This window comes from Nothobranchius furzeri, chromosome 15 (assembly GCF_043380555.1).
Source record: "Nothobranchius furzeri strain GRZ-AD chromosome 15, NfurGRZ-RIMD1, whole genome shotgun sequence".
NCBI classification, from domain to species: Eukaryota; Metazoa; Chordata; class Actinopteri; order Cyprinodontiformes; family Nothobranchiidae; genus Nothobranchius; species Nothobranchius furzeri.
The window spans coordinates 49228050-49254660 of record NC_091755.1 but is presented as its reverse complement, the minus strand read 5'-3'; the positions used below and the strand labels follow the sequence as shown (position 1 = coordinate 49254660).

The 26611-nt window shown below is 42.9% G+C and overlaps 2 protein-coding genes across 8 annotated transcripts; one reads left to right on the top strand and one right to left on the bottom strand.

Annotated features, from left to right (window-relative positions):
- The first annotated feature begins 1119 nt into the window (after positions 1-1119).
- On the top strand, positions 1120-26408 carry gss (glutathione synthetase). 5 transcript variants are annotated; one of them, XM_054746195.2, is made up of 13 exons: positions 1120-1234; positions 8997-9129; positions 9532-9677; positions 9772-9847; positions 14898-15037; positions 17302-17418; positions 17552-17632; positions 17780-17857; positions 17972-18041; positions 20175-20369; positions 20464-20545; positions 24011-24200; positions 25826-26408. In XM_054746195.2, exons 2-13 carry the CDS (start codon positions 8998-9000, stop codon positions 25947-25949), a joined length of 1431 nt encoding a protein of 476 aa, XP_054602170.2. In that variant the 5' UTR covers positions 1120-1234; position 8997; the 3' UTR covers positions 25950-26408. The 5 variants fall into 5 exon arrangements, with proteins under 5 accessions (XP_054602170.2, XP_015824118.3, XP_015824117.3 ...); XM_015968632.3 differs by lacking the exon at positions 1120-1234 and adding an exon at positions 8089-8211; XM_015968631.3 differs by lacking the exon at positions 1120-1234 and adding an exon at positions 8399-8484.
- zgc:103759 (U8 snoRNA-decapping enzyme) lies at positions 2006-8698 on the bottom strand. Of its 3 annotated transcripts, none has more exons than XM_015968634.3 (5): positions 8502-8698; positions 6714-6845; positions 4464-4504; positions 2494-2731; positions 2006-2423 (listed from the first exon to the last, which is right to left on the bottom strand). In XM_015968634.3, exons 1-5 carry the CDS (start codon positions 8604-8606, stop codon positions 2193-2195), a joined length of 747 nt encoding a protein of 248 aa, XP_015824120.1. In that variant the 5' UTR covers positions 8607-8698; the 3' UTR covers positions 2006-2192. The 3 variants fall into 3 exon arrangements, with proteins under 3 accessions (XP_015824120.1, XP_070401073.1, XP_054602171.1); XM_070544972.1 differs by having other exon boundaries at positions 6714-6854; positions 8502-8618; XM_054746196.2 differs by lacking the exon at positions 8502-8698 and adding an exon at positions 8262-8400.
- Positions 26409-26611: the final 203 nt, after the last annotated feature.

Below are 26611 nucleotides of genomic sequence, written 5' to 3'. Positions count from 1 at the left end.
AGCATCTCTGGTGATGCTGGGAGGAACAACTAGAGCAGAGAGTGGGGTTGTATTTGCTTTGGATGGAAATAGGAGCATATGGTCAGGGCTTCAGACAATGGCCTCAAACACCCCAGGATAAACACACACACACACACACACACACACACACACACACACACACACACAGAGAATATCAACCCTGAAAATGCTGCACACACATTACATAATTGATACTGTTAACAGTCTGTGGGAACATTTGTCACCAGAGTGAATAAAGTGTCCATTTGAAGCTCTCCACTAGGAGTAAACGCACGTGCGCAGACACACACATGCACACATACACAGGTTGTTATTGGAAGAGCAGCATGACAGCTGTACATACCTCACTTTGCGGTCCTCCTGTCTCCTATCTGTTCCTCAGTTCCTCTCTTCTCATCCTCCGTTCTTTGTATCTCTCTCTCTCTCTCTCTCTCTCTCACACACACACACACACATACGAAGCAGTGTGTTTGAATCTGACAGATTTCTCTCAGCTCAGTACTCTTATTTCTCAGATACACACACACACACACATACAAACAGCCCTCCCCCTCTTTCAAAGTATGCCAAACGGTCTCTCCACTCAAGCCAGAGCTGTTTCTCCTCCCCATCCCTCCCCTCGCCTCCCTCCCTGCCATACGAAGCAGTGAGAAAGCCCCAGCACAGGCCACGCCTCCTCGCTCTCTCCTCTCCTCTGGGCGGCTATAAATACCGCTGCTGCTATGAATACACCATCCTTCTCCCTCAGCATCCCTCGCTCCCAGTCACTTCCCCCTCCATCCATCCATCCCTCGCTGGTGCTGCCCTTCCTCCATCCCAGCTTCTCTGCTCTGAACCTGCTTCTGATGACCTTGTGTTATCTCGCGACACAATCACACGACAGCATCTTTTCTTCTCACCCGACCACCTGCAAGATGCAAATGTTATCTTCAAGGAGGCAGTGAGGAAACGACTGACATTATCACAGGAACGCGACCGCAGACAGCGGCGCGTGGTACTGCCCGTCTGCCGGGCTTCCTGTCTGTTGCACAGGATGTGCTCCTTTTATATTTTAAACACACGTGTCAGCAGCAGCAGATTAACCTGTACCTCACTCTCACATTAATTCTAGCAGCATCACTAATTCTGCTCACAGACGAGCCGGTCTGCTTACGATTAATGGATCCACCTGTCCTTGTGCAACGCAATAGTCTCTATAAAATCTGAAGCTGAGGTGAGCGAGCGAGCATCTTTTCTGGATTTATTGCACTGCATGCATTGTAGTAAACCTGTCGTGCTATTGGTCGGTGTTATTCAACCTGCACGTGCAGAGATACGGATAAATGGGGTTGGCTCATGTGCAAAAAGGAAAAAAAAACACCAAAAAGCGGTGGACAGAATGCTCCTTCAGTACAATAGGCATGAGAAATGTTTAGCAGCATCCCGTTTCTACCCCAGCTCACTACTGCCTGGGAATGAGGTTACCAACATCTGGTGCACGAGTGTTATGTGCACCGAGGGCACACTTAAACAAAATCAGATCTTTGCCCGCAGGCTGTAGAGTGTCATGGATGTAATTAATCCTGGAATTCAAGCCGTGCCGCTGAGATGCAACTTCATAAGCGAAGCGTGAGGAAAGACAAAGACGAAAATAAATAAAGAGACGCAACCGATTTGTGCTGATGGTTCCCCTTTGATCCTGGCAGATGTAGGAGACCACAGAGCTGTCTGTGCAGCCCCATATTTGGTAAAAGCAGCTCTGCATCTTTAGTGTCACGTCTGGGTTTTTTTTTTTATTACTTACATGAAACTTCCTATTTTAGGCTTGTTTGTTTTGTTATTCTCTAGTAAAAAGATGTGCAAAGACCTCACATGAACGTATTTATTACAATAACGCTTCGGTTACTAAATTAAAATCAAGAAAAGGATAAAGATGAGCGTAAATACAGAAGAAATGTGAAGTTGGAAAGTGGTCAAGAAGCTGAAGCTCTAAAGCAGGAGAAGATTTAAGTCCTCATCGTCCAAAATTTTTATTTTCTTTTATTAAAACCATGCAAAAATAATTTGTTTTGCACAAATTTGATCTTTTTTTTAATACAAATCATTCAGAGGGCTGCAAGGTTCTCTGAATAAGCATGAGTGCGTGATTGGACGGCCAGGATATGCTGCTGCAGGTGCAGGTGTGTTCTCCCCTACTCCTCCATCAGGGCCACATCTGACTTCAGGCTCCTGGCGGACTCTGCGTGCATCCTCAGAGAGTTCTGGAGAGCTCTCTGTAGCTCCCCGGGGGAGACCAGGTGGAGGCGCCGCAGAGAGGTGACCAGCTGTGTGCGAGCGTTTCCTATGAAGGACTGCGAGAGAAAATTCGGAAGGCCTCCTCCACTTTTGGTGGTGTAGAGAGGAACTCGGACCATTCCCATCGCCTGAGAAGAGAAGGCAGGTGAAGCTGTGCAGAACCGTAGATCTGGACAAACGGCTGACCGCTGCGGTTACCTCCAGCCCGTGATCCACTGCCGTGGTTGTGGCTGCTTTCTCCAACTCCCTGATCTGCTCCTCCTCCATCTTCTTCACGTAAAAGTGGAGGATGAGACGTGGGTTAAAGCCTGGGTGAGGGGGGGCGATGCAAGTTTCCACAAGGTCTTCCTCTCTTATCGGCACGGCCAAGCCCACCTCCTCCAGCAGCTCCCTGGTAAGCCCCGCCTCCAGAGTCTCCTCTGATGGGTTAACAAGTCTGACATGTAGACAGGGTGACAGAGGTCAGCATCAGGGCACAGAGGCACCAAACACAGCCAGCCTTAATGCTCTCCCAAGGTTCCTTCACAGTTAAAGGAACCTTTAAACTCCAGGGTTGAATATTGGGGAGAATCTTAAGCTAAATGAGATTTCTGTGGATTCTGATGATGTTAATATGGTGATTTGTTAGGATTACAGTGAGTGTTATAAAACTCACCATGGAGAGGTTAAAGGGATGTTCCACTCCTAAGTGGAGTTTTGTCTGTTGCCATATTCCCCAGAGTCAGATAAAAACTAGTAACCAGTCCCGTGGTACTTCTTTAGCTATATGGTAAATGGCCTGTATTTGATATGGTGCTTTCTAGAGTCCGGCAACCCCCCAAAGCCCTTTACAACACAACCAGTCATTCATCCATGCACACACACATTTGCACCCTAGTGGTGATGAGCTACAATGCTGCCACAGCTGCTCAAGGGCACACTCAGAGGCAAGAATGCTGAGTACAGGCGTCACCGGTCCCTCCGACCACCGCCAGCAGGCAATGTGGGTTAAGTGTCTGGCCCAAGGACACAACAGCAGCGTTATCTGCTGGGAACCGGGATCAATCCTACAACCCTCCAATTGCTGGACAACCTCCTGAGCCACTGCTGTCCCTTTAGCTTTAGCATAGCATAAGATAATGTAAGTGAATGGTAGGGCTGTCGCAATAATCGCAAGAACAATATATCGCGATATTAAGAAACCCACCGCGCTGCATGACGTGCCACCACAATTACCGCACTTGATTAAATCTCGCGACAGCGCATGCTGAGAGGTAAAGTCCGCGCTGATCGAGGAGATAATAGGGCACTTTTTTTTATTTCTGTTAGATGTTGCAGCCAAATTTGCATTTCAAAGTTAAACCTCCTGAATGTTGTTTTTAAGTTCAGTCAGAGAATGCCGTTACTGCCCTTTGATCTGCATTCAATAAAGTGTTAAAAATGGCCATGTATTTTTTTCTAACATTTTTTAAATGTGTAAGCACAATGTTTCAAAGGAAATATTGCCACGAGTTTAGTAATTAACAAACAAATTTGCTAAGTACATAAATAAAAACGGGGTGCAATAATATCGCATATCGCAATATTGAGCTGCCCTGACTCACTGCAGGGGGAATTCCTCAACCGCGACAGCCCTAGTGAATGGTACCAACTAGCATTGAGTGTGAAAATGTCATAAAAATGACTCAACAGTCATCCTAGTTCTGCTTGGCGACCTCAATAAGAAAAAAGGGATGCAACGATACCACATTCTTCCAAACCGATACGATACCGATAATTGGATCCGAGTACTCGCCAGTTTTCACCAATCTTCCAATGTGCTGATAGGTTTTTCTTTTGTTTCTGAATGTGTCGCTGTTGCATGATCTCGATGTGTTGGTGAATGACACACCAGCAATGCTGGCAGTTCTGTTATTCATGTATGAAAGGCATAAACGATTCATATTTCGTAGAATACTAATTGGTTTGTCCAGGATGATAAAATGATCTTTAAAAGAAAAATGAGGGTTTCCTCAAACAAAAGAGCCTGGCACTTCCTTAAATCTAAATTTTCACCTTTGCTATGTGATTATTCAGCGTGTGAATGTTTGACCCGTGTTAAAAAGAATTTCTTCGCAAGGGTCACCGGAGAAGAAAAGATGAACAAACTATAGCGGTGTAACGAAGGATGAAGCAGCAGGTATACTCACCCGCCTGGGAAGCCCAACAGACCGTCGTAGCGCATCTGCATCTGTGGGGGGGGGGGGGGGGGGGGGTTGACGGATGTTGTCAGACACTCACATGCTGATGCGTCCGCTCAGAGACGCACACAGACTTGCAGACACGTGCAAACAACAGCGCAGATGAGGATTGTGCATCACATCGGGCACTTAACATTTAAAAAGTAACTAGTTATAGTTACAAATTACTGTCTCCAAAAAGTAACAGAGTCAGTAACTCAGTCACCACATCGTAACGGTTCACTGCTCAAAAAAATAAAAGTAAAGGAGCACAAAAATGAGACATCCTAGATCTGATTGAATAAACACTACAGGCTGATCCAACTGTGATGTGATCGAAACAAGTCTAACTGAGGCCCAGCAGTGAGTGTGGCCTCCATGTGCCCGTATGACCTCCCGACAACGCCTGGGCATGCTCCTCATGAGGTGGTGGATGGTCTTCTGGGGGATCTCCTCCCAGACCTGGACAAACATCCATCAACTCCTGGACGGTTTGTGGTGCAGCGTGGTGTTGGTGGATGAGGCGAGACATGATGTCCCAGATGTGCTCAGTAGATTCAGGTCTGGGGAACGGGCCAGTCCATAGCATCAATGCCTTCGTCCCACAGGAAGTGCCGATGCAAGCCAGCCACATGATGTCTAGCATTAGAAGGAGCCCAGGACCAACCACACCAGCACACGGTCTCACAAGGGCTGAGTTTTTAAGTCCAGGCTCAAGACCCACCTGTTTAGGTTAGCTTCTACCTAATTATTTACTATAGTTTTATTTCCCGTTTTACATGATTTTTATTTTATTGCTGGCTTTGCATGTTTTATATGATTATATTTTAGCACAGTTTCATTATTTAATATTATTATTTTAGTGTCTGTATGATTTTATTTATTACAGCTCTTTTATTTTCATATTTTTACTCATTTTAATCCACTGTTTTCTCTGTAGGGGCCCTCCGCCCCGGGGGCGGTGGTCGACTGTTGCTTCCTGAGCGTTCTACAGGTAGTGTTTAAGTGGAGGTGGGGGTCCATGCTCCCCCTCCTCTGATCACCCTGACTTAGTGTGGAAGACCTGATGCTGCCGGGGCAGATGGCTCCTCTGATGGCGTTTCCTTGCCTTACCTTACTTGGCTCATCTGGACTCAGCCGAATATACATTTTTACTGGTGTGTGTGTGTGTGTGTGTGTGTGTGTGTGTGTGTGTGTGTGTGTGTGTGTGTGTGTGTGTGTGTGTGTGTGTGTGTGTGTGTGTGTGTGTGTGTGTGTGTGTGTGTGTGTGTGTGTGTTTGCATATGTCGGTTAATGTTTTTAAACTGTTATGGGAATTTGGGGTCTTTTTGTAAAACACTTTGAGTAGCACTTTGCTTGAAAAGCGCTTTATGAACAAAATCTGATTGATTGATTGATTGATTGATTGATTGAGGATCTCATCTCGGTACCTAAGGCTACCACTGCAAAGCACACGGAGGGATGTGCCACCTCGCGCCATTACTGACCTACTGCCAAACCAGTCATGCTGAAGGATGTTGCCAGCACCAGAAGAGTCTCCACGGTGTCTCCAGACTCTGACACACCTGCCACATGTCATCAGTGTGAACCTGCTATCATCTGTGAAGAGCACAGGGCACCAGTAGCGAATTTGCTAATCTTGGTGTTCTCTGGCAATTGCCAAACATCTTGATGGTGTTGGGCTGTAAGCACAACACGCACCTATGGACGCCAGGCCCTCATACCACCCTTATGGAGTCTGTTTGTGACCATTTGAGCAAACTATTGCACACTTGTGGCCTGCTGGAGGTCATTTTGCAGGGCTCTGGCAGAGATCCTCTTGTTCCTGCTAGCATAAAGGCGGAAGTAGCGGTCCTGCTGCTGGGTTGTTGCCCTCCAACAGCCTCCTCCATGTCTCCTGATGTACTTGCCTGCCTCCTGGTGGTGCCTCCACGCTCTGGACACTACGCTGACAGACACAGCAAACCTTATTTCCACAGCTCACATGGATGTACCATCCCGGATGAGCTGCACTACCTGAGCTACTAATGTGGGTCATAGACTCTGTCTCATGCTGCCACTAGTGAAAGCACCACCAGCATTCAAAAGGGACCAAAACACCAGCCAGACATCATAGGAACTGAGAAGTAGTCTGTAGTCACCATCTGCAGAACCACTCCTTTACTGTTGATGTGTGTGTGTGTGGCTGTGTGTGTGTGTAGAAACAAAAACGGTGCTCACCAGCACAATGTGCTTGATGGGAGTTTTGCCAAACAGCTGAGACTCTGTGTCAGAGTAGAGCATCACGTGGCACGCGTGCCTGAAGCCTTTGCATTCCAACGCCTCGGCCCTCGACATCTGTCCACTCGCCATCTATAAACGCTCACAAAACACAGAAAAATCACACCGCTACGGCTCAGAGACTCTTAGTCAACTTAGATGGTCCCAGCGTCTCAATGCGCTCCAGTACTTGTCTCCTTATTTTTGTGCTGAATCAGGGGATTTGACAGAAAGCTACTGATCAGCTTAGGAGGCCTGGGAGTTCGTATTTAGACACTTTCAGAAGGAGGAAGCATGAAGGAGGAGAATTATGGGTGGATAAATAAAGCTTTACCTCCCTCTGCTGGTGTGGAGAAAGCTAACAAACACGGTCATTCATGTTTCTGCTGTTAATATCTTTAATAAATGCCACACTTTGTAATGGTACATTGATGTTGGTACGAAAATAGAAATTATATTTCCAAACATTTGCTTTTTTACAGGGTAAAACTCGGCAATAAGGGCCCCTGTATTAACATTACTTAGTGCATTAAGCATTACTAAACTATTAAATAAAGTATTATCAACCATATTATGCAATGCATTACTAAGAAGACACCCGCCTCTTTATCCCATTTTTTAGCCCCATTTTTTTTTACTTTTTACTCAAGTCTTACATTCTTGTAAAGTGGTTTATATGAAGAGATGCATTTTGTATTTTATTTGTCCTTGTTTTGTAAGACTATTAGCACCATGACATGGCTTTCCTCCTTGTTCTGTTCTTGTTTACTTATTTATTAATATTTCAAAATTAAATAATGATGCATATTTATATCTGATATTTGTATTAATTAGTCAGTCTATAGCTAAAGCTTACTTAAATTATTCTTAGAATGATGTACCACACACACACACACACACACACACACACACACACACACACACACACACACACAATCGTACTTTATAAAGTGCAGTTTCATCTTAGTCAGCATAAAATCTACAGGATGGATGTGTCATTAGTGACCGAGTACTCTGGAAGAGCCTAATCTTTTTGGTGAATGGGAAGAACTGATTCCAAAGATGTATTGTTTAGATAAATAAGGTGTGTGTGAGGTGAATTTAATTCAAGTTTCTTTACTTTATTTAATTCATAATTAGGTCATCATAATAATCATAAATTAGGTTCAAATGACGTCTCCCATTTGTGTCATAATAACCAGTTCTTCTGTGAGAGCCGACCGAGCTAGAAAGATCCGAATCTTTGAAAAGCGCCGAACTTTTCATCACTACACAGATGATTTTAGACAGTTTTGTGACGTCGATACTCCCGATTGGTAGATCTGTTTTACAGTAACCAATCAGCTGTTACTCGCTTTGGGAGCATAAACTACAGCTCTGGCACAATGGCTGCGTTTGAGTGGTCCCTAAAGTTACATTAGAGCAAGAAGAAACAATCTAAGCTCTCAATTGCAACAAGGTAACGTATTATTTGCCCGCATTATTTAGATATAACATTAAACAACATACCTTTACTTATCTTTATCAACGGTATTTAAATGAATGAGGTATCCCATCACGATTAGTTCAAAGTTAACTTGGGTTGAAAGCGACGGTTTCGAGGTTCAGTAAATGTAGCACTGTTGTGTCTTCCAAAACTCCACATCAGTTAGCATTATTAGCTAGTAGGACAACAACGTGACACGTACGGTGCAATTTTATAGACTGACACTTTCAAAGCGGAAGCTGTGAAGTAATAATCAAACACACCTGATTTAGACTCCTGCCTTTTTCATGTCTGTTGCCGTGTGGAAGACTCGAGGCGCAACTCGGAACCTCATAGTGACGTGAAACATTTCGAGCTGGACCTAGCATTATCCGCGAGCGCTTGCTAGGTTGTTAAGCTAATAAACCGATGTCGCCGGATTATTACTGCATAACTCAACGCAGAATTTTCATTAACTTGTGAAAAAGTTTCGGACGTCTTTTTTGTTATAATTTTGCTACTCGGTGTTTCATTGAACTACTGCTACGTAACCGTAAACAATGAAAATGTGCAACAATAAATACATTCCGGGTAAAACACTTAACATTTAATCGAAAGGAAACAACATTGATTCCAGATTTAGATTAAACAAGCATGTTGTCAAATAAACAAGCAAAGAAGTTGAGAGTAAATTTCACTAACACCTTCTGTTGGAGATTTTTGCAGTTTTTTACCGACTTAACTTTTTTAGTGGTTAATTTGTGTTGTTTTTTAACCAGAATGGCCCAGGGGATTCCAGATGAGGTGATGATGAATGCTGCTCTGATCAAACAGCTGGCTGAAGTGGCAAGAGATGAGGCGCTCCTGCAGGGTGTTTTAATGAGGACTAAAGAGACCCCAAACTCATCCGAGGTGCCATTTTTCAAAGCATTTTAGCTGCATTTAATGAAAGAATGTGGCCCAGATATCTTCTTTTTGGCTAACCCTAACCAGGCATGATTGTAATAAAGGAATAATACTGATGTACTAATCTTAACAATACATGAGAGTCAGGATTTGTTCTTTATCACAGATTAAATTGATTGTGTGCTGCAGGCGGCAGGGATGGGCATACTTCTGTGTGAATGAGCTGTTAATCCACTGCTGGGGAAACGGGCGTGTTCATTTATGTGTAGTCGTGTGCATAAGGATACAGGATTTCAGATAAATCGGTTTTAATCCAGTGTTTACAATTAAAAGTTGTATTTCTTCATTCCTTGCTAGTTCTCATTCAGGGATGTGTTATAACATTTGTTTTTGTGTTCTCATTCACAGTTGGTGACCTACGCTCCGTTTACATTGTTCCCGTCGCCCTTCCCAAAAGCCGCATTCCTCCAAGCTCTTGCGGTGCAAACCCACTACAACACACTGGTGGACAGAATATCTCAGGACACTGAATTTTTGCTACAGGCCTTAGCCAGGTAGGATCCAGCCAAACCACCCATGTGCTGTTATCTAGTAGTGACCTTTGCCTCATAAACAGTGTGGGTTTTTATTAATGGAGTCTGTTTTTAGCACCATTGAAGTGGATGACTTTTCTGCAAGATTGTTCAAAATCCACCAGCAAATCCTAAACGAAGGAGGGTCTCGGGTACGTTTACATGACTTGAAGATTTCATTTTATTTATTTTTTATGATAATCATTTGCTGTGTGTTTTTATTTTTTTTAACATCAGTTACTTGCTGTGGAGTCAAAGCTTTGGTTGTTCAGAGAAGAAAAGTTTTTTTTCTAGTTTCTACGATCGATATTGTGCAAGTTACTTCAACCAGTTAGTGACAGTTACTAATTACTTCTTCCTAGAAGTAGTTATAGTTACCAGTTATTTATTCAAAATTTTAACTGAGTTTCAAATATTACAAAGTAACTAATCACCAGGAAAAGTAACGCATTACTTTTTAATTAAAAAAATGATGTTTTCTCTGCTTGATGCATGCCAACAGCATCACCCAAATCACTAGCTAAAAAATATCATTAAAGTCTTAGCATACCTTCCTCTGCTTGCCAAGATGCTAATCAACAGGAGTGTTTTCACACGTTGGCCAATTATGGGGCATATAAACAGTGTGGTAATATGGAAACTTAAAGACAAAAAAAATCACACAACATAAAGGTAACACTTACATAAGAGTGTGGATTCAGCCTGTTGGAGACAAAAACACAGTGTGGTCTCCATTTCAAGGGGAAGTTGTGTCTCCTTTTGGGAAAAAAAACCCACCTGATGTGTCGTAATGATGTCACTGTCAGCTGCTAAGCTGGCAGTGACATCATGTATATTTAGGAGTTTTTTTTATTAAATTATTTCTATTACTAGGCCTGCACAATATATCGTAAATATATTGTTATTGCGATATCAGCATGCACAATATGCATATCGCAAACAACAGAAAAATATCGCTATGAATGGTCAGCTCAAATGTTTGCTACACATAACACATTCTGTCAGTCAAATGGAAGCATGATGTTTTTTAACAAATCAAATAGAGCTCTTCACCCATTTGGCCAATTGGGTGTGTTCTCATAGGTTAGATGCCCGCCCCCGATGCGGACGGTGTCGGTACAGGATCTGCTCGGGTGCAAGATCGGCTCGGGGTCCTTCGACTGCAGATGACGTCAAAGTACGGCAAACCCACTCGGACAAAATACACTACATATCTTTATACTGTTGGAAAGAATTTAGCAGATTCGTTATTAAAATAATATATCTTACGACGTAAGTTTGTGTTTATAATGGTATTTGTAAAATAAAACACTATATTGTATTAATAATGTTGAACTCCTCTTTGAGCACATCCCTTGAAGGATCATAGGTATTAGCAACACCTGTGAAATTGTATTTGCAGGAAAGAAGTGTGTCCCATTTATTGAAGTATTTTGTGTTTAGAGTTTTTGACGTCTTGTCCATGCGTAGTTCAGTTACGCTCATAGCTGCTAGCCAAAACTCTGAAGTGAAAAGTTTTCTGGCTTTACTAAAATAGCTGTCTGTACTTATTTGATTGATGGTAGTTTTACTGTCTATTTGACTCCAAATGTAATCATTTGGCACATTTCTAATTCATAATTTGTAAGAATGTAATCGGTGATATTAGCATTAGCAATCCTATGGGTTTTTCCATGTATATTAGCATTGTGCTAACCACTCGCTGCCAAATAGCAGCCTTTGCAATTAGAAAATCTCCTTTTGTCACATCGCAATTTAAATGCCCATGAAATTTATCGTTCAGCCCTAATATACATGCATCTCTATGCTAAAAGTGTATTTTCAAAGAGGTAAAGATGGATTTCTGTGTAAAAGTTGTCCATCTTTCCAACAGAAAAATTTGCCTGGACCAACGTAACGTGATAACAACGTAAAACCTGGATCATGCTTCTCAGTCATCTCCGCAAGGGACAGACACACACGGATTGACGGAAGCGTTTGGCTCTCCTACTTCTCCGTCTCCTGGAGAGTGTTGCAAAGCAATTGCCCGGCAGGACAGCAGAGGGCGTAGCGCTGTTCTGTGGTATCCTGTCGTGTATCGGTCCAAGATAGTGTGTTTATATTGTGTTTTTTTGTATATAAGAGACTTTTTAACACAGACAAATTTGTCTCTCATCCTCCTCCACCTCTTCATGCGCTCGCCACCTCCAAACCCACGTTTCCTGTCATTTCCGTCCACAAATGAAACGCTTGCTGCGCATCTTTTCACTCCTCCAGTCAGGGGGAATTAAACGTTCATATTTTTAGAGTTTTTTCGCGAGGTATTCTTCAAGCTTCTCCGTGTCTGCTGCTAGTTATCCTCGGCTCTCTTTATGTTTTTGAGGGCGCAATGGCGGCGCTGTAAATAACAGCGGCGTCCTGACCAATCACAAGCTTGCGTTGTCCGTCTCAACTGACGGATGTTTAGAAAAGAGAGCTCGACTCCGTCCGTCCTTGCAGAGCTCTCCGGCAGGCCCGCAAGGACATTGCATGTCTCCGCACTGACGCAGACGGAGAAGCATGAATCAGGCTTAACTTCCGTAAGATTCATGTTCAGTCAATCAACTACTTTGACGTCATCAGCAGTCGAATGACCCCGAGCTGATCTTGCACCCGAGCAGATCCTGTACCGACACCAGCACATAATTTTGATGGTTAGCAAACACCTGAGTTAGCTTTGTTCTGCTCTTTCTGTTGATTTAGCTTTTCCTGGGATCCACTGATTGCCTTCTCTTGTTCATTTTCTTTTTTATTTCCTCACATCTGTTCATTTTCTCATTTTTATGATTGCTTTTTTTTATTATTTTTGTTCTTGAGTTAAGTTTTTATTTATCGCAAGTAATATCGTCATTGCGATATTAATCATTGTTATCGAATATTGCAGGTTTTCCCAATATCATGCAGCCCTATCTATTACCCATTATCTAGTAACAGCATATCAATGAATGAGAATCCTTTGAAATGACACTAGAATGGGCAACAATGTACCTGCTGTAACTGAGAGTTCAGTGTTTTTCTGGTTATGGATAGGTTTCCTTTTTACCATTAATATCTTTGGTAAGTCCACAAGCCCCAAAGTGCAGAAAAACTCATTTACAACAACATAAAGCCAGAAATCACACAGTTTGGGTTTAACATCTTAAAGTTTAAAAAGGCACAAATGCTGTTGTAGAAGTGCTTGTGAACCCTTATCAATCCAATCCAATTTTATTTATGTAGCGCATTTAAAAACAGCATGTCAGCTGACTAAAGCACTGCAGAATTAAACCTAAAAAGCCATTCAAATTCACATACATATACATAAAACACAATTTAAAAACTGTCATAAAATAGAAACACCTAAAATCAAAACAAAAGTTAAAACAAAATAACTGAAGGATGGAATTTGAAACTAAACACAACAAGAACACACCAAAGATGTTAAAAGTTAAAACGGCCAATAAAAACAGAAGTCAGTAAAAGCAGAAGTTACAAAAAACGGAACAGAGGAACAGCATAAAAGACCGATCATTGACCAAAAGCTAAATTAAAGAAATGTGGCTTTAGGCTGGATTTAAACTGTGCCAGTGAGGAAGCCTGGCGTACCACCAGAGGGAGTGCGTTCCGGAGTCTGGCAGCAGCAAAGGCGAATGCACGCTCCCCACGAGCTTAATGTTTCATTTTAGGGACTTTGAGCAGCAGACCTTAGTGACCGGGGGGGGGGGGGGGGGGGGTTAGAGCAACTCTGACAAGTATAAGGGGGCGGGGCTAGACCATTCAGGGCTTTGTAGGCAAAAGTTAGAACTTTGTATTGTATTCGAAAGTGCACAGGAATCCAGTGTAGATCAACCGGAATGGGAGTGATGTGACAACGTCTATTTGTATTGGAAAGAAATCTTGCTGCGGCTTTCTGGACTTTCTGCAGACGATTGAGGACAGATACATTTGCACCGATAAGGACTGAGTTGGAAAAGTCGAGTCTGGAAGTGATAAATGCATGAATAACAGATTCTAAGTGTGGCCTCTTAAGAATGGGCTTTAGTCGGGTAAGGCAACTTAGCTGGAAGAAGCAGGATCGAACAGTGGCATTAACATGTGCACTCACTGACAAATCAGCATCTAGTTTAACCCCAAGGCTGGTCACACAGGAATTAAGGTTGAGGGGGGAGAAATCAAAGGCAGCAGAAGTATGCAGATTATGTTTTGGTTTGAAAAGAATGGCCTCAGTTTTATTGTCATTGAACTTCGGGATATTGGAAGCTAGCCAGGTTTTAATTTCTGCGAGACATTCTGAGAGCTGAGTAATGGAACTTGACCGATTTAAAGCCATATAAATTTGACAGTCATCAGCGTAGATGTGATAATGTAAGCCCCGTTTAGCAATGATGTTTCCCAGTGGAAGAATATATATAGAAAAGAGGAGTGGACCTAGAATAGAGCCCTGGGGAACTCCCCAGGGGAGCGGGACAAAAGGAGAAGAGCAATCACCTATGTGAATGCTGAAACTTCTATCAGACAGATAAGAGTGAAACCAGTTTAGCGCGGTCCCTGTGACTCCAGCAAAAGATTCCAGCCTGGTTAGCAGAATGTTATGGTCAACCGTATCGAATGCCGCTGATAGGTCTAGCAGTAGTAACCGAACAAAGGAACCAGCATCAGTTTCTGTCAGAATGTCATTTAATACATGAATATGTGCAGACTCAGTTCTATGATTTGGCCTAAAAGCAGACTGAAAATGGTCAAGTAGTGAATGTTCCAGTAAATGATGTGAGAGTTGAGCATGTACCACTTTTTCAATAACTTTAGATAAAAAAGGAAGTTTTGGAGATTGGACGGAAACTTGCATAATCATTTCGATCCAGGCCAGGTTTTTTCAACAGCGGTTGGACGACCGCCTTCTTAAAGGATTCTGGAAACACTCCAGATGACAAACTGTAATTTGAAATATTCAGAATAAAAGGACCCACTACTGATAGAACCCCAAGTAGCAGTATTGGGGGGAGAACATCCAGTGGGGAACCTGAGGGTTTCATGGACTTGATTAATTTATCAAGATCTTGAAGAGAGACATGATCAAAATCAGAGAACGGAGGAGAACAGAGTGACTCTTTCTGGGTAACAGGTCACACAGCCCCAACTCCCACTTAAGGTTCAGCCTTGGTCAAGATTAAAGTGAGGTTTTCTTTTTTGCCTTTGTTTATTTAGTCCATCGTGTTGGGGCTCAATCGGTCTGACTACATGCTGGACAAGAGAGGGGATCAGCCCCCTTCTCTAAAACAAATCGAGATCAACACCATCGCTGCGAGCTTTGGAGGCCTCTCCTCACGTACCCCCGATGTGCACAGGTGAGATGTTTCTGACCTTCTGAGCTTTTGAAACATGGCAGCAGAGGTGCACTGCTACTTTATTGTCAGTTCTAGCACATGTACAGCACAGACAGACAATCCAAATTGCAACTTATCTCTGACCTCTAGTGCAATAAGTCAGCGTTAACACAACACAGAAACTGACACAGCTTAAAGTAACACTGGTGAAGTGGATGTTAGGAGGCAGCAGTAGCTCAGAAGGTACCATGCTGTCGTTCTTTTCAAAACACAGAAACAGTTTTGTTTACCTGTTTTGTCGCGCCACCATCAGCGTCAGCCTGAAGAAGCCTGCAGCTGCCGGCGAAACGTAGCGACAAAACAGGTAAACAAAACTGTTTCTGTGTTTTGAAAAGAACGACAGCGTGGAATTAGAACCACGACACAGCAAGAACACACCTAAGAAGCTCAGAAGGTTGTCCGATAATCTGAAGAATGCGGGTTTGATTCCGGCTCTGACCAGAGAATGCTGCTGTTGTGTCCTTGGGCAAGACATCTAACTTACCTCGCCTGCTAGTGGTGGTCAGAGGGACCGGTGGCCCCTGTGTTCGGCAGCAGGGTGACTGTGGCTACATCGTAGCTCATCCCCACCAGCGTGGGAATGTGTGAGTGGATGGGTGAATGACTGATTGTGTTGTGAGGAACCCTAAGAAGGCGCTACACAAGTACAGGCTGTTTACCGTGATAAAAATTTAAAAGATACACACTTGAACACACTACATGTAACTTGACCTTTGTCAAAGTGAGCGGAGCCTCCTTCACCCATGACACTGAGAGGGTTAGGGCTGTCTCCGTGGCTGACATGTCCCTCTGGGGTGGTGGTCGGCTGTGGCGGCCTGGGCGCTCCTAGGGGAGTGCTCTTAGGCGGTGGTGGGGGTTTCCGCCCCTCCCTGGGCACCCTGGGGTGGTGCCTCGGCTGCTGCCGTCGATCAACCACTGCCGAGGCAGATGGCTCACCTGATGGTGTGTCATTCATTACCTAACCCATCTGGACTCAGCCTAGTGTTTACTTAGACTGTTTTTTAGGTTGTGTGTGTGTGTGTGTGTGCCTGGGAAATGGGTTGTGGGATGGGGGGTGTGACTGTCATAATTGTTTTTATATTCGTAGGGAAGAGATGGGAATACGGGTTTTTTGGGGTCATTTTAATTTGTAAAGCACTTTAAGCTGCATTTTCTTTTGTATGACAAGTGCTATAGAGCTCTGGACGTCACGTGACTCTCAGAGAGTAGATGCCATGTTGGCAGGCAACAAAGGTAAACAAAATGAACGGGATCCGCTTGAATTTTACTCCGTCGGAGTTTACTTCACACTTTAAAACCGACGAAATCGTTTTATATAGTCAGAAATTAAATAGACTAAACATCTCCGACCCTTACCGTGCCCCTGGGATACTTTTTAAAAACGGCAGAAGCTGTCGGAGCGGACTTCTTACCGGACCTGGCCAGGGAACGCCTTGGGATTCCCCCGGAGGAGCTGGCCCAAGTGGCTGGGGAGAGGGAAGTCTGGGCCTCTCGACTTAGGCTACTGCCCCCGCAACCTGACTCCGGATAAGCGGATGAAAATGGATGGATGGATGGACAAATAACATAGATTTACATGTAAGTAGTTTAAATAGAGTGCTGTGCTGTTTGAATGTATAAACTGAACGCCAAGAGAAATCACTAGTCTGATTTTTCCGTGAATAAAATAAATATGTCAGGCAGGAGCGTCTCAGGATCTGTCTGAGATCTGTCTCGGTGAGACAGATAATAGCAATCCAAAGTGCTTTTTATGTGTGATCTGACATTTGATCAACCATTGCTTAAAAATTAAATACAGCTTAGCCGGTTAATTGCTGTGATCATAAAACACGTAAACGGCAGCACGCAGAAATCACGAGGCAACGTTTTACGTGACGTTTACTTGTTGCTATGAGTAATAAGACAGAAAAAGCCCCGCCAAAATACGTTTAGGAAGCCCACTAAGAATCGTAATAAAAGCATTTAAAATAAATACCACACACAGTTGAGGAAGCGTTTGTTTAAGTACCTGATATGAAGTGGTCGCTGCATAAGCGAAAACCGTTTCGATTTGAACTGTTGCATGCCAGGAGAAGTGACGTCAACTCCCGGAGCTCTATAGTGCTATACTAATAAAGTTTGAGTGACTGGAGTATTGAAAGAAGAACACTGGGCTTTTCATGAAGAGAGAACTCAAAACAACATTTTCTAAGTGAAAGACCGCGTCCTCCCACCTTTCTCAACAGGCGCGTACTGAAGATGGCCGACCGTCTGGAGGAGAGTCAACACATCTTAGACAACAACCCTGCAGCAGGTTTGGCCAAGGCCATCGCAAAAGCCTGGGAGCTCTACGGATCCGAGAGGTAGAGCAGAAGCGCAACAGTGAAACGCTTCCATCAGTTCAGCAATAGTTTAGAGCCGGTTGCTGCAGAAATTCTCAAATTCTAAATGTTAAAGAAGGTTGGTTTTTTTGAGCCGTGTTGGGTGTCATTCCAGAGCCGTGGTTATGTTCTTCGTGGAGGAAGTCCAGAGGAACGTCTTTGACCAGCGCTGCATTGAGAGGGAACTCTGGAAGAGGTTCAGAGAATCTATTTGTGTATTTTAATCTAAATCTTTCTGCTTTCTGAGGGAAATAAAGAGTCCGTAGAGAGCATGGTCTGGTTTAGATGGATGTAAGCAGTGAGAAGACCTGCGCTTTTAACCCCTCCTCCCCGTGTGTTTCAGAAACATTCCTACATTCAGAAAAAGGTTTGACGACATTTGTAAGACGATCCGCCTCGATCAGGACAAGAGGCTCTTTGTGTGAGTCCCGACCTGCAGTTCACATATTAATTAGCTAGTCTTTAGTGTTAAATTTGCTATGTGAACCTCCTAACAGGATGGGGTGGGTGCTTACTGACTGTATTCTGATTCCAGCGGTGGCAACGAGATCGCAGTGGTGTACTTCAGGAACGGCTACATGCCTCAGAACTACTTTTCTGAACAGGTCTGCACTTTTACAGTCTGATTAGTAACTGATCCAAATGGAACTTTTCTTTCTGCTCCAGTCACACCTGATCAGATGTATCTTCTCACTTTGTCTCTCGTAGTGGAGGTACAAAGGCCTCACTGGAGGCTGACTAAATGCTGTTTTGCCCCACTTCTATACGTTCTTTCTGCAGCTAATGGAGGTTGACGATCATTTTCATATTCTTGGTGCCACTCCGAGTGACTGATCATATTTCAGAAAGAACAAGTATAAAATGTTTTCTATGGGAACTTCCTTGTTTTTGCTGCTATTAGCAAAAATGCTGCTTAAAGAGCAAGTCACCCACCTTTCAGATTCTTACTCCGCTCCCACTTCCTGTTTGGAAAATGCAACAAATGATGTTGCCTAGCAGACCGAGAGGGCGGAGCTGCTAACAAATACACACACACACACAGGCTCACAATAGGGTTGTCATGGTAACCGGTGTAGCGGTAAACCCGGTGAAAAAGTTGACAATAATAATAACCGTCTTGTTTTTTAAAAAATATATTATCTCGGTGGATTACCGTGGCTGCGGTGTGGGCGCGGTGACCCTTACCAGTCACCGTATCATCTGTTGAAGTTGCCGGCGGCACATGCGCACTTTGTTGTTTACAACCAAAACTTTCTTGAAGCTAAAGCTGAAATAACGGCCAAAGGAGGAGACGGCAGTGCGCAGGACATTTTTTATCCCTCAAAGAAGACAAAGTGGGAAGTACGGGCATTTTTTGGATATTTGAAGAATGCCGAGGGACAGTTGATAGAAAACAGCTATCCTGTTTGCAGCATGTGCAGAAAAAGTGTCTGTGAAAGGCAGCAACGCTTCAAATCTCATGACACATCTGCGTGACCATCACCCACAACTCTACAGTCAACGCAAGGCAAGCTAACGTTAGCGTTTTAGCTAAAATGCGTGATCCGAGGATTTGGGTTGAGGGAGAATGCAACGAGTCGCTATATAAAGCAGCCGCAGCGCCGCTACCTGCTTATAAACCGTGTCGCAGACACCCCCATGTTGAAATGACGCATTACGGGTCCCAGGGGCAAATAAGAATTGGTCTCTCTCCGAGAATAATTATGAATTTAACAATGATTACTGCCTGATGACATTTTCCCACATCTGCAAAGCTCACTGGAAGGACACAAACCGAGGATGATATTTTCCTCATATAGGGTTTATTACTCAAGTAAGGGTAAAAAAGTATCTGATTAGAAGGCTACTTGAGTACTGAGTATCATCTGATCTAATATTTTTAAAATGCTGCCATCAAACAGACAAAAAATAAGAAGTTATGGGCAAATATTGGTATTTTAAAGACTAAAGGGAAACATGTAAACAAATAAACAACATAATTACAAAATAACAAATTTTAGGCAAAATTTAGACACAAACTGAGGACAATATTTTCCTGATATACAGGGTTTATGTAGTTGTCTGAAAATGTAACACGTTTAAAAAAATACCGCGATAATACCGAAAACGGTGATAATTTTGGTCACAATAACCATGCGGTTAAATTATCACACCATGACAACCCTAGCTTACAACGATATTGTGACATCATATGGTACCAGCTAACGTTCTAGGGTACCTCTTAGCCAATAGCGATGGCAGATTTAAATTCAACTGCAGTGCAGAGTTTTTACCTGACAACAGCACAACACTGACAGTTTTAGGCAGAAAATAAAATTTTAACTAAAATGCACTAAAGTGCAAAACTATTGACTACACGTGTCTGCGGCACGATTAGACACGCATTTATATAGTTTATCAGAAAAAAAATTTAATTTGGGGGTGACTTGCTCTTTAAGCTGTGAACTGACTTATTTATTCGTTCAGCTCAGAGGAACCAGACAACAGGGGGTGAAAATGCTTCTGTTCATGTTTGCATAGGGGGATCACATGATCTCTGTGTCCCATTAAAAAAAGAACAAACTACGCTCATGCTCTGCTGGTCAGCGTGCTCGCTGATTTATCAGGAATGCTAGCCCAAACAAAACAAGCTCTCTTCACTCAGCCATGAAACAGTAGAGATGAAAACCCGAACAAGCCATTTGGGACGACATCTAAACCCAAATGTCAGGCTGACGTTTGTATTTTCTGAACCACAGTGCTGGGAAGCTCGCCTCACGATGGAGCGCTCTATGGCTGTCAAATGTCCAGATATCGTCTCTCATCTAGTGGGAACCAAGAAGGTCCAGCAGGTTCTGGCCAAACCTGGAGTTCTGGAGAGGTTTTTCCCAGATCAGCCTCAGGTCGTGGAGCAGATCAGAGCGACCTTCACCGGCCTCTACTCTCTAGACATGGTAAGCGGAAACGTCACTGGACTGAACTGTTCACAGCGTGGTTACAGAAGGTTTTTAACTTCCTGGTTTGTTTCTGCATTGTTCCTGTCTGCAGGGACCAGAGGGTGACAGAACCATAGCGATGGCTCTTGCAGAACCAGACCGTTTTGTTCTGAAACCTCAGCGAGAGGGAGGAGGTACTAGTCGTCATGCAGTATGCCTCTTTTATGTTGGAATTCCTTAAAAGTCCTTTAAAGGTGCAATTTGTAAGAATGACACCCTTTAGGTAACTGCAGCTTATTTTCTTAAGCAATTAGATCACTTTCATGGCTGTTGCCAGTCACGGATCAGTGGCAGAAGGTTCTAGTGGACGAAGACCAACCAATCCAATCAATCAATCAATCTTTATATAACGCCTTCCACTGCCTTTGCGGGAGCCCAAGGCGCTGAACATGAAATACACTAAAAACATGAAGAGCAATAATAAGGAGGTTAAAGCAATGTACAAAGTGTAAAGGCAGCATTAAAGCATTAAGTCAAGCACAATAAGTTGATGAGTAGATAAATACATTGGGTGTTTCTCAATGTCAAGGCGCCTTGCCTTGCGAGGACACTGTCCTTCCTTGGTCAAACAAAATGGTTAGCTGGAACAGACTTGCATCACGTGACCGCGGCTTCCACAGCGATCACGTAATGTCACGCGACACGGGAGACAACGTTATATTTTATATGTATTTGTTTCAATATGAATATATAATGAGCCTTTTACTTTTTAAATTGTGTATATGTTTATTAAATTAAAAATTTAAGTGAGTTACTACCCGCTAGCCACCGAAGCTGCAACTCTAAGCAACTAACCAACCACAGATAACTTCTTTGGATCTGAAAAAACATTTTAAATTAGCTGACTTACTTTTAAACTTGAAATTTGCCCCGAAGTTGCTGCTGGCTACTGATCCGCCATCCTTTTGAAAATACCGCGGTGTATTCTGGGAAATTTTTGACCAAGGCTAGGCTACAAGACACCTCCCATGTATCCTTGCTCAGCTAGCTAAACGGCTAACAAACGGAGAACGCTCTGTAGAACATGAACATTGGAACGATTGGAACACGCCTTGGCGGTTCCTGATGACGTATCTCCTAGGCAACCGGGGTGGGACCAACACATCAAAGACAAGGTTCCTTTTCATTGATAAACACCCATTGTCCTATCTGCTGTACGCACTATTGGATGTTTACGGTAGGGAGCTCTTACTACTCTTATTACGGTAATATGTCTCCAGCAATAGAGGAGGTGCATTGTTTGCTGTTATAGTTCTGAGCGACTCATTAAAGGAATTAAAACGTCACGATTGGCCGTTTCTCAATACGCAAATACGCTAGTACGTTCTTGCGTACTTGACGAGTACGATCTTGGCAAGAACAGCAGAAAGTTTGTTCTACTGAGTATGGGAGGATGAGGACGGTATTTGGACCAGAACCGTAGTCTGTTGCGTCATGGCAACAAGTGCTGCTTAATGCTACAGTTAAAAAAAACAACCTGATGTAAAAATAAGTCTAGTTTGTCCCTTAAATATCATAATACCATGAATACATGTTATGTGGATAATATTTGGTTCACTTTTGATCAAAATTGATAAAATTTCCTGCTGTAAAAGAAGAAAAATGTTCATTTGTCATCAAAACAGAGCTATTTAAAGCAACGCTGCTTTTATTTTGATAGTGGGTTTGCTAATTAGCATTTCGAGGGATTGTGAAGAGTCTGCAAAACAACCAAAGCAAATACACACAGCAGCTTTCACAGGTTACACACAATTATTTAATAACAGACAACTTTACGTTTCTGTTTTTGTATTTCTGATATAAAACTACAGTTTTGAGCTTCCTCATCTGCCGTTTGGATAATAACGGTTTGTGATGCAGTGCATTATGGGATACCTTGCCAGTCCAAGTCCACTGAAGGATGCATCCAATGCATCCTCGATACAGTGGGGGGAGCAAGAACACATCCCGGAACTCTGAGTATACTTGCATAAAAGAGTTCCTGGGATCGGAACAGTACTTGGGGCAACGTTGACGTTTCACAGTTATGCGAGTTTACAGGTTTAGACCAGTACGCATACACAGGAAATGGCCATTATTCACATCACACACACATTTCGCTGTAATATTGAGTTGTTGGGAATCAAAAACGTAGCTTGAAATTTTTTTAAAGCTAACTATTTGCCTCTTATTCACATTAGCATTGTTAGCTCAACGTTAGCGTGGGTTGTTCCTGTTTATTGGATTTGGTTCTTGAAACAACTCTGGAGCTTTTTGCCTGCTGGTGTCCAACTACAAATGCTGAATCTGTAGCACTGGCTTGCTGCAAATTTGATAACCTCACAAACTCTAGAGTGTAAAAAAACTACATCCTGCTTTTATTCATTTATTATTTTCGGATCAAGAGGAGCCAGTTGAGGTGGCTCGGGCATCTGGTCAGGATGCCTCCTGGACGCCTCCCTTGTGAGGTTTTCTGGGCACGTCCAACCAGGAGGAGGCCTGGGAACGCCTTGGGATTCTCCCAGAGGAGCTGGCCAAAGTGACTGGGGAGCGGGAAGTCTGGGCCTCTCGACTTAGGCTGCTGCCCCCGCGACCCGACTCCGGATAAGATGGATGGATTGATTGATTGATAGATGGATGGATTGATTGATTGATAGATGGATGGATTGTTGATTGATTGATTGATTGGTTGATCGATCGATTGATTGATTGATTGATTAATGAAAGGATGGATTTTCGGAAGCAAAAAAACTGACAACCCCCCCAGCTGGCTGAGCGTTGTAACCTTCCTTCCAACACGGTTGAGACATTAGACAGTTTAGTGGTTATTTCGCTGAAGAATTCTTACATATTGCACCTTTAATAAAGAACTAGACCTGACATCAGTTATAAAACACCAAGATTTACTTTAAAGGCACAAAGAAACGAAGCTATCATTTTGAGCATGTATGTGTAATTCATCCCTGCTGTACGGTGCTGAAAACCCTTAGAACATCTCCTTGAAAGTCATTGAAGAATCTTGTTTTATGTGTGAAATCCTCAAGTGGAACTTAAATTTTTAGCTAATTGTGGCACACTTACTGTTGCTGATGGCTGCTAATATGTGGGTAATAAACAGGATTTTCTTACCATAAAACTCAAATCTCAAAACTTCCATACAGACACTGTTTTATATGCAGCTGCTAGAACACTTCCTACAGGAATTTCATCACCTTTCGTCCAAGATTAAGCATGAAATGATGTAAATGTTTATAAAATGTTGGCAGAAACCTATGATATTTTTTTCTTTTTTAAAATGGCTGCAATAATAATAATAACAATAATAATAATGATACAAATTCAGCATTTTATATAAAAGTGTGCGGGCCAGCTCATACTAGCTGTTAGCTCGTCAGTCAGCTCATACCATTTTTGCAAAGTGGAAAATTTTATTAACTATTTATCTTTTAATAATTGCACATACTTGCAGCATCATCCTGCCTGTGGGTGGGTCTAGTGTGTGTATCCTTTAGATTTGAAAGTCTTAAGAAAATGTTCCAAATGCAGCTGAATAAATATTTGTCTGCAGCTTAAATTCTGCTGCTTTAATTCGATCACACCTTTTCATGTTGATACTTTAGGTAACAACATCTATGGATCAGAGATCATCCAGGTCCTGGAGAAGGTGAAGGACAGTTCGGAGCGAATGGCTTATATCCTGATGGACAAAATTAACCCAGCTCCCGTACAAAACTACCTACTGAGACGAGACGCTCCGCTCGCAGTCAGCAGCTGCGTCAGCGAGCTGGGGGTGTTTGGAGCGTATGTACGGTAGGTGAACACCACTGGCGTCCTGCTCGGTTAAACGGACTGGGAATCATTAGAGAACTATTCAAATAAAAACATACAAAAATAAAACATTAAAAAACTTTCCAAACGACTGAAGAATTGTTGACCAAGATTGCTTTGAAATATTACAAGAACATGTAAAAAAATTCTGCTATTTTACCCTTTTTTAACCCTCCCACTGTCCTAATGGGTGTGACCCCGTAAGGAAAGTTGACCATTGTGCAGGGTTGATGGTTTATCCCTTGAGGTCCACGTGGCGGGGTGAGGTAGTGCTCACTCCTCACCCCGCCACGTGAACCTCAAGGGATAAACCATCAACCTTGCACAATGGTCAACTTTCCTCGTGAGGTCACCCATGAAGACAGCGGGAGGGTTAAGGATTAAAGAAGCCAGAGTCTCACCAATGGTACACATGGTTCCTTTGATACTCTTTTCTACATTTCCATGAGGGTTTTATTTGTTCCCTACAGCTGGACTTGATTTTTGATCATGCAGAGATGACTTCTAGAATCAAGAAGGGAAATGTGTTTAGATTTGTGCGTACGTTTGGATTTGTTGGTGCAACACGCCAGCGTAGAGATCTAGACCGACCTTAGCAGAAGCAATCGGTTCGGTCTAGCCACGCTTCGTTGTAGCCTCAGCAGGTAAACAGTTTTCTGCCTTGCCAATCACAGAGCTCTACGTTTGTTGGGCGGGCTTAGCACCTGAGCTATGAAAGAAAAATACTTTGCGTTGGCTGAGGACCAGCACTGATTTGAAACGGCTTTGGTATCAACTTTGAACAATTTAGACTTCTGCTTTTCTTTTAAACATGAGCAGATAAATGTACTTAGGTCATTTAGTTTGAAAGAAGGACGTATTTTCTTCTTCTGGTTTCCATAGCGATGAATACAACATGTCCGTTGCTCTGATTGGTCCTAGCACTGTCCAGTATGAAAGACATCTGCAGAGGATGGCTCTCCAGGCTAGCAACACGTCGCTTCAACGGCAAATCTGGATAACAAACTAGCTTAAAATTTTCATGCCTGTTAACAACATTCTTATGTAGCATAGCTATAAACATTGTAGAGATTTTAAAAAAGGAAAGAAACTATTATAGTGTTTCTCTTGCATTTGTCTAAAAACCTGGGCTAATAACACGAAAGCAACCATTGGACCATCTGGTTGTTGGTCTGGCCGAACCGCCACACTTCCCTGGGTCCTCCACTCATCACTCACTCTCGTATTTAGCACCAGAACACCTCTGGTGTGAGAGGTTTTCCACTCAATAAAATCAGGGAAGGTGAACCAGCTGGCTGCTACCACTTCAACTTTAGGACAAAACAGAGTCCCAAGAAGAAAGACACCATTTGAAGTTACGGACAACTACAGATGTTTGGACCTTTCCCCAACATTGCGGGTTTCCAGTTCCGGTAGAAGCGTCTCAGGGAAGATACCCAAGGGGAGGTGTGAGTGTTCCGTGACCCTGATTGCGTTCAAGACCTAGCTTGTTCTGTAGATTCATTATAATGGCTTTAATTGAGTTTTTACCCAATAGTCCACAAAAACTCTGCTTTTCTAAAACACTCTAATATTTCCTAGGCTTGTCTCTGGTTGCTTCCACACAGGCAAGGAAAAGACTTGTTGATGAACGAGTGTGTGGGTCATCTGCTGAGAACCAAGAGTTCTGAGCATTCCGATGGGGGCGTCGCCGCCGGCGTGGCCGTTCTGGACAATCCTCTGCTCGTCTGATGGCTGGAGACCAGCAGACCTCTGGAGCAAATGAGTTCTGTAAATGTCTCTGAATCAGAGGGAGATTCTTGAAAACCTGGGATCATGAATGTTTGCGTTTCTAATAAAGTCGCCATCTGGTGGCATTCTGGTGTAACTGCATATGCCAATCAGGATTACCAATCACTCTTATGGTTTTAGATGTTTGTTTGATCCGTCACCTGAAGGAAATCACAATGGAGTAGCTGTTTGAACAACTAAGTGTATAAAGGACTGGATTTCATCAGATTTCACATGGAATGTACAACCAGTAGCTATTTGATTGTTAAAGTAAAATGTTTCATTAAAAATGATCATAAATAATGTAATATATGAAAAATGTTGTAGAATCCTGTACAATTGTGTTTTTAAAACATCATTTCTGGGGACTTTTTTGTCTCTTTCATTATGTTTCCCAATAAAAAAAACGTGAACATTTGACTTGTTAGTCATTTGCCCCTTTAATGATACCGCTTTGTGTTGTATTCCATGTAGTTACTAGAGTACATCTAAGAAAATTACAAAATGTGTCAAACCTCTGTATCTAGTCTAGTTCTTTGAGTTTCTTTACAGAATTTGACAATTTCAGTTTCCCAAAGTAATAAAAAAAACAATTAACCATTTTTACTTAGATGATCCTCAAC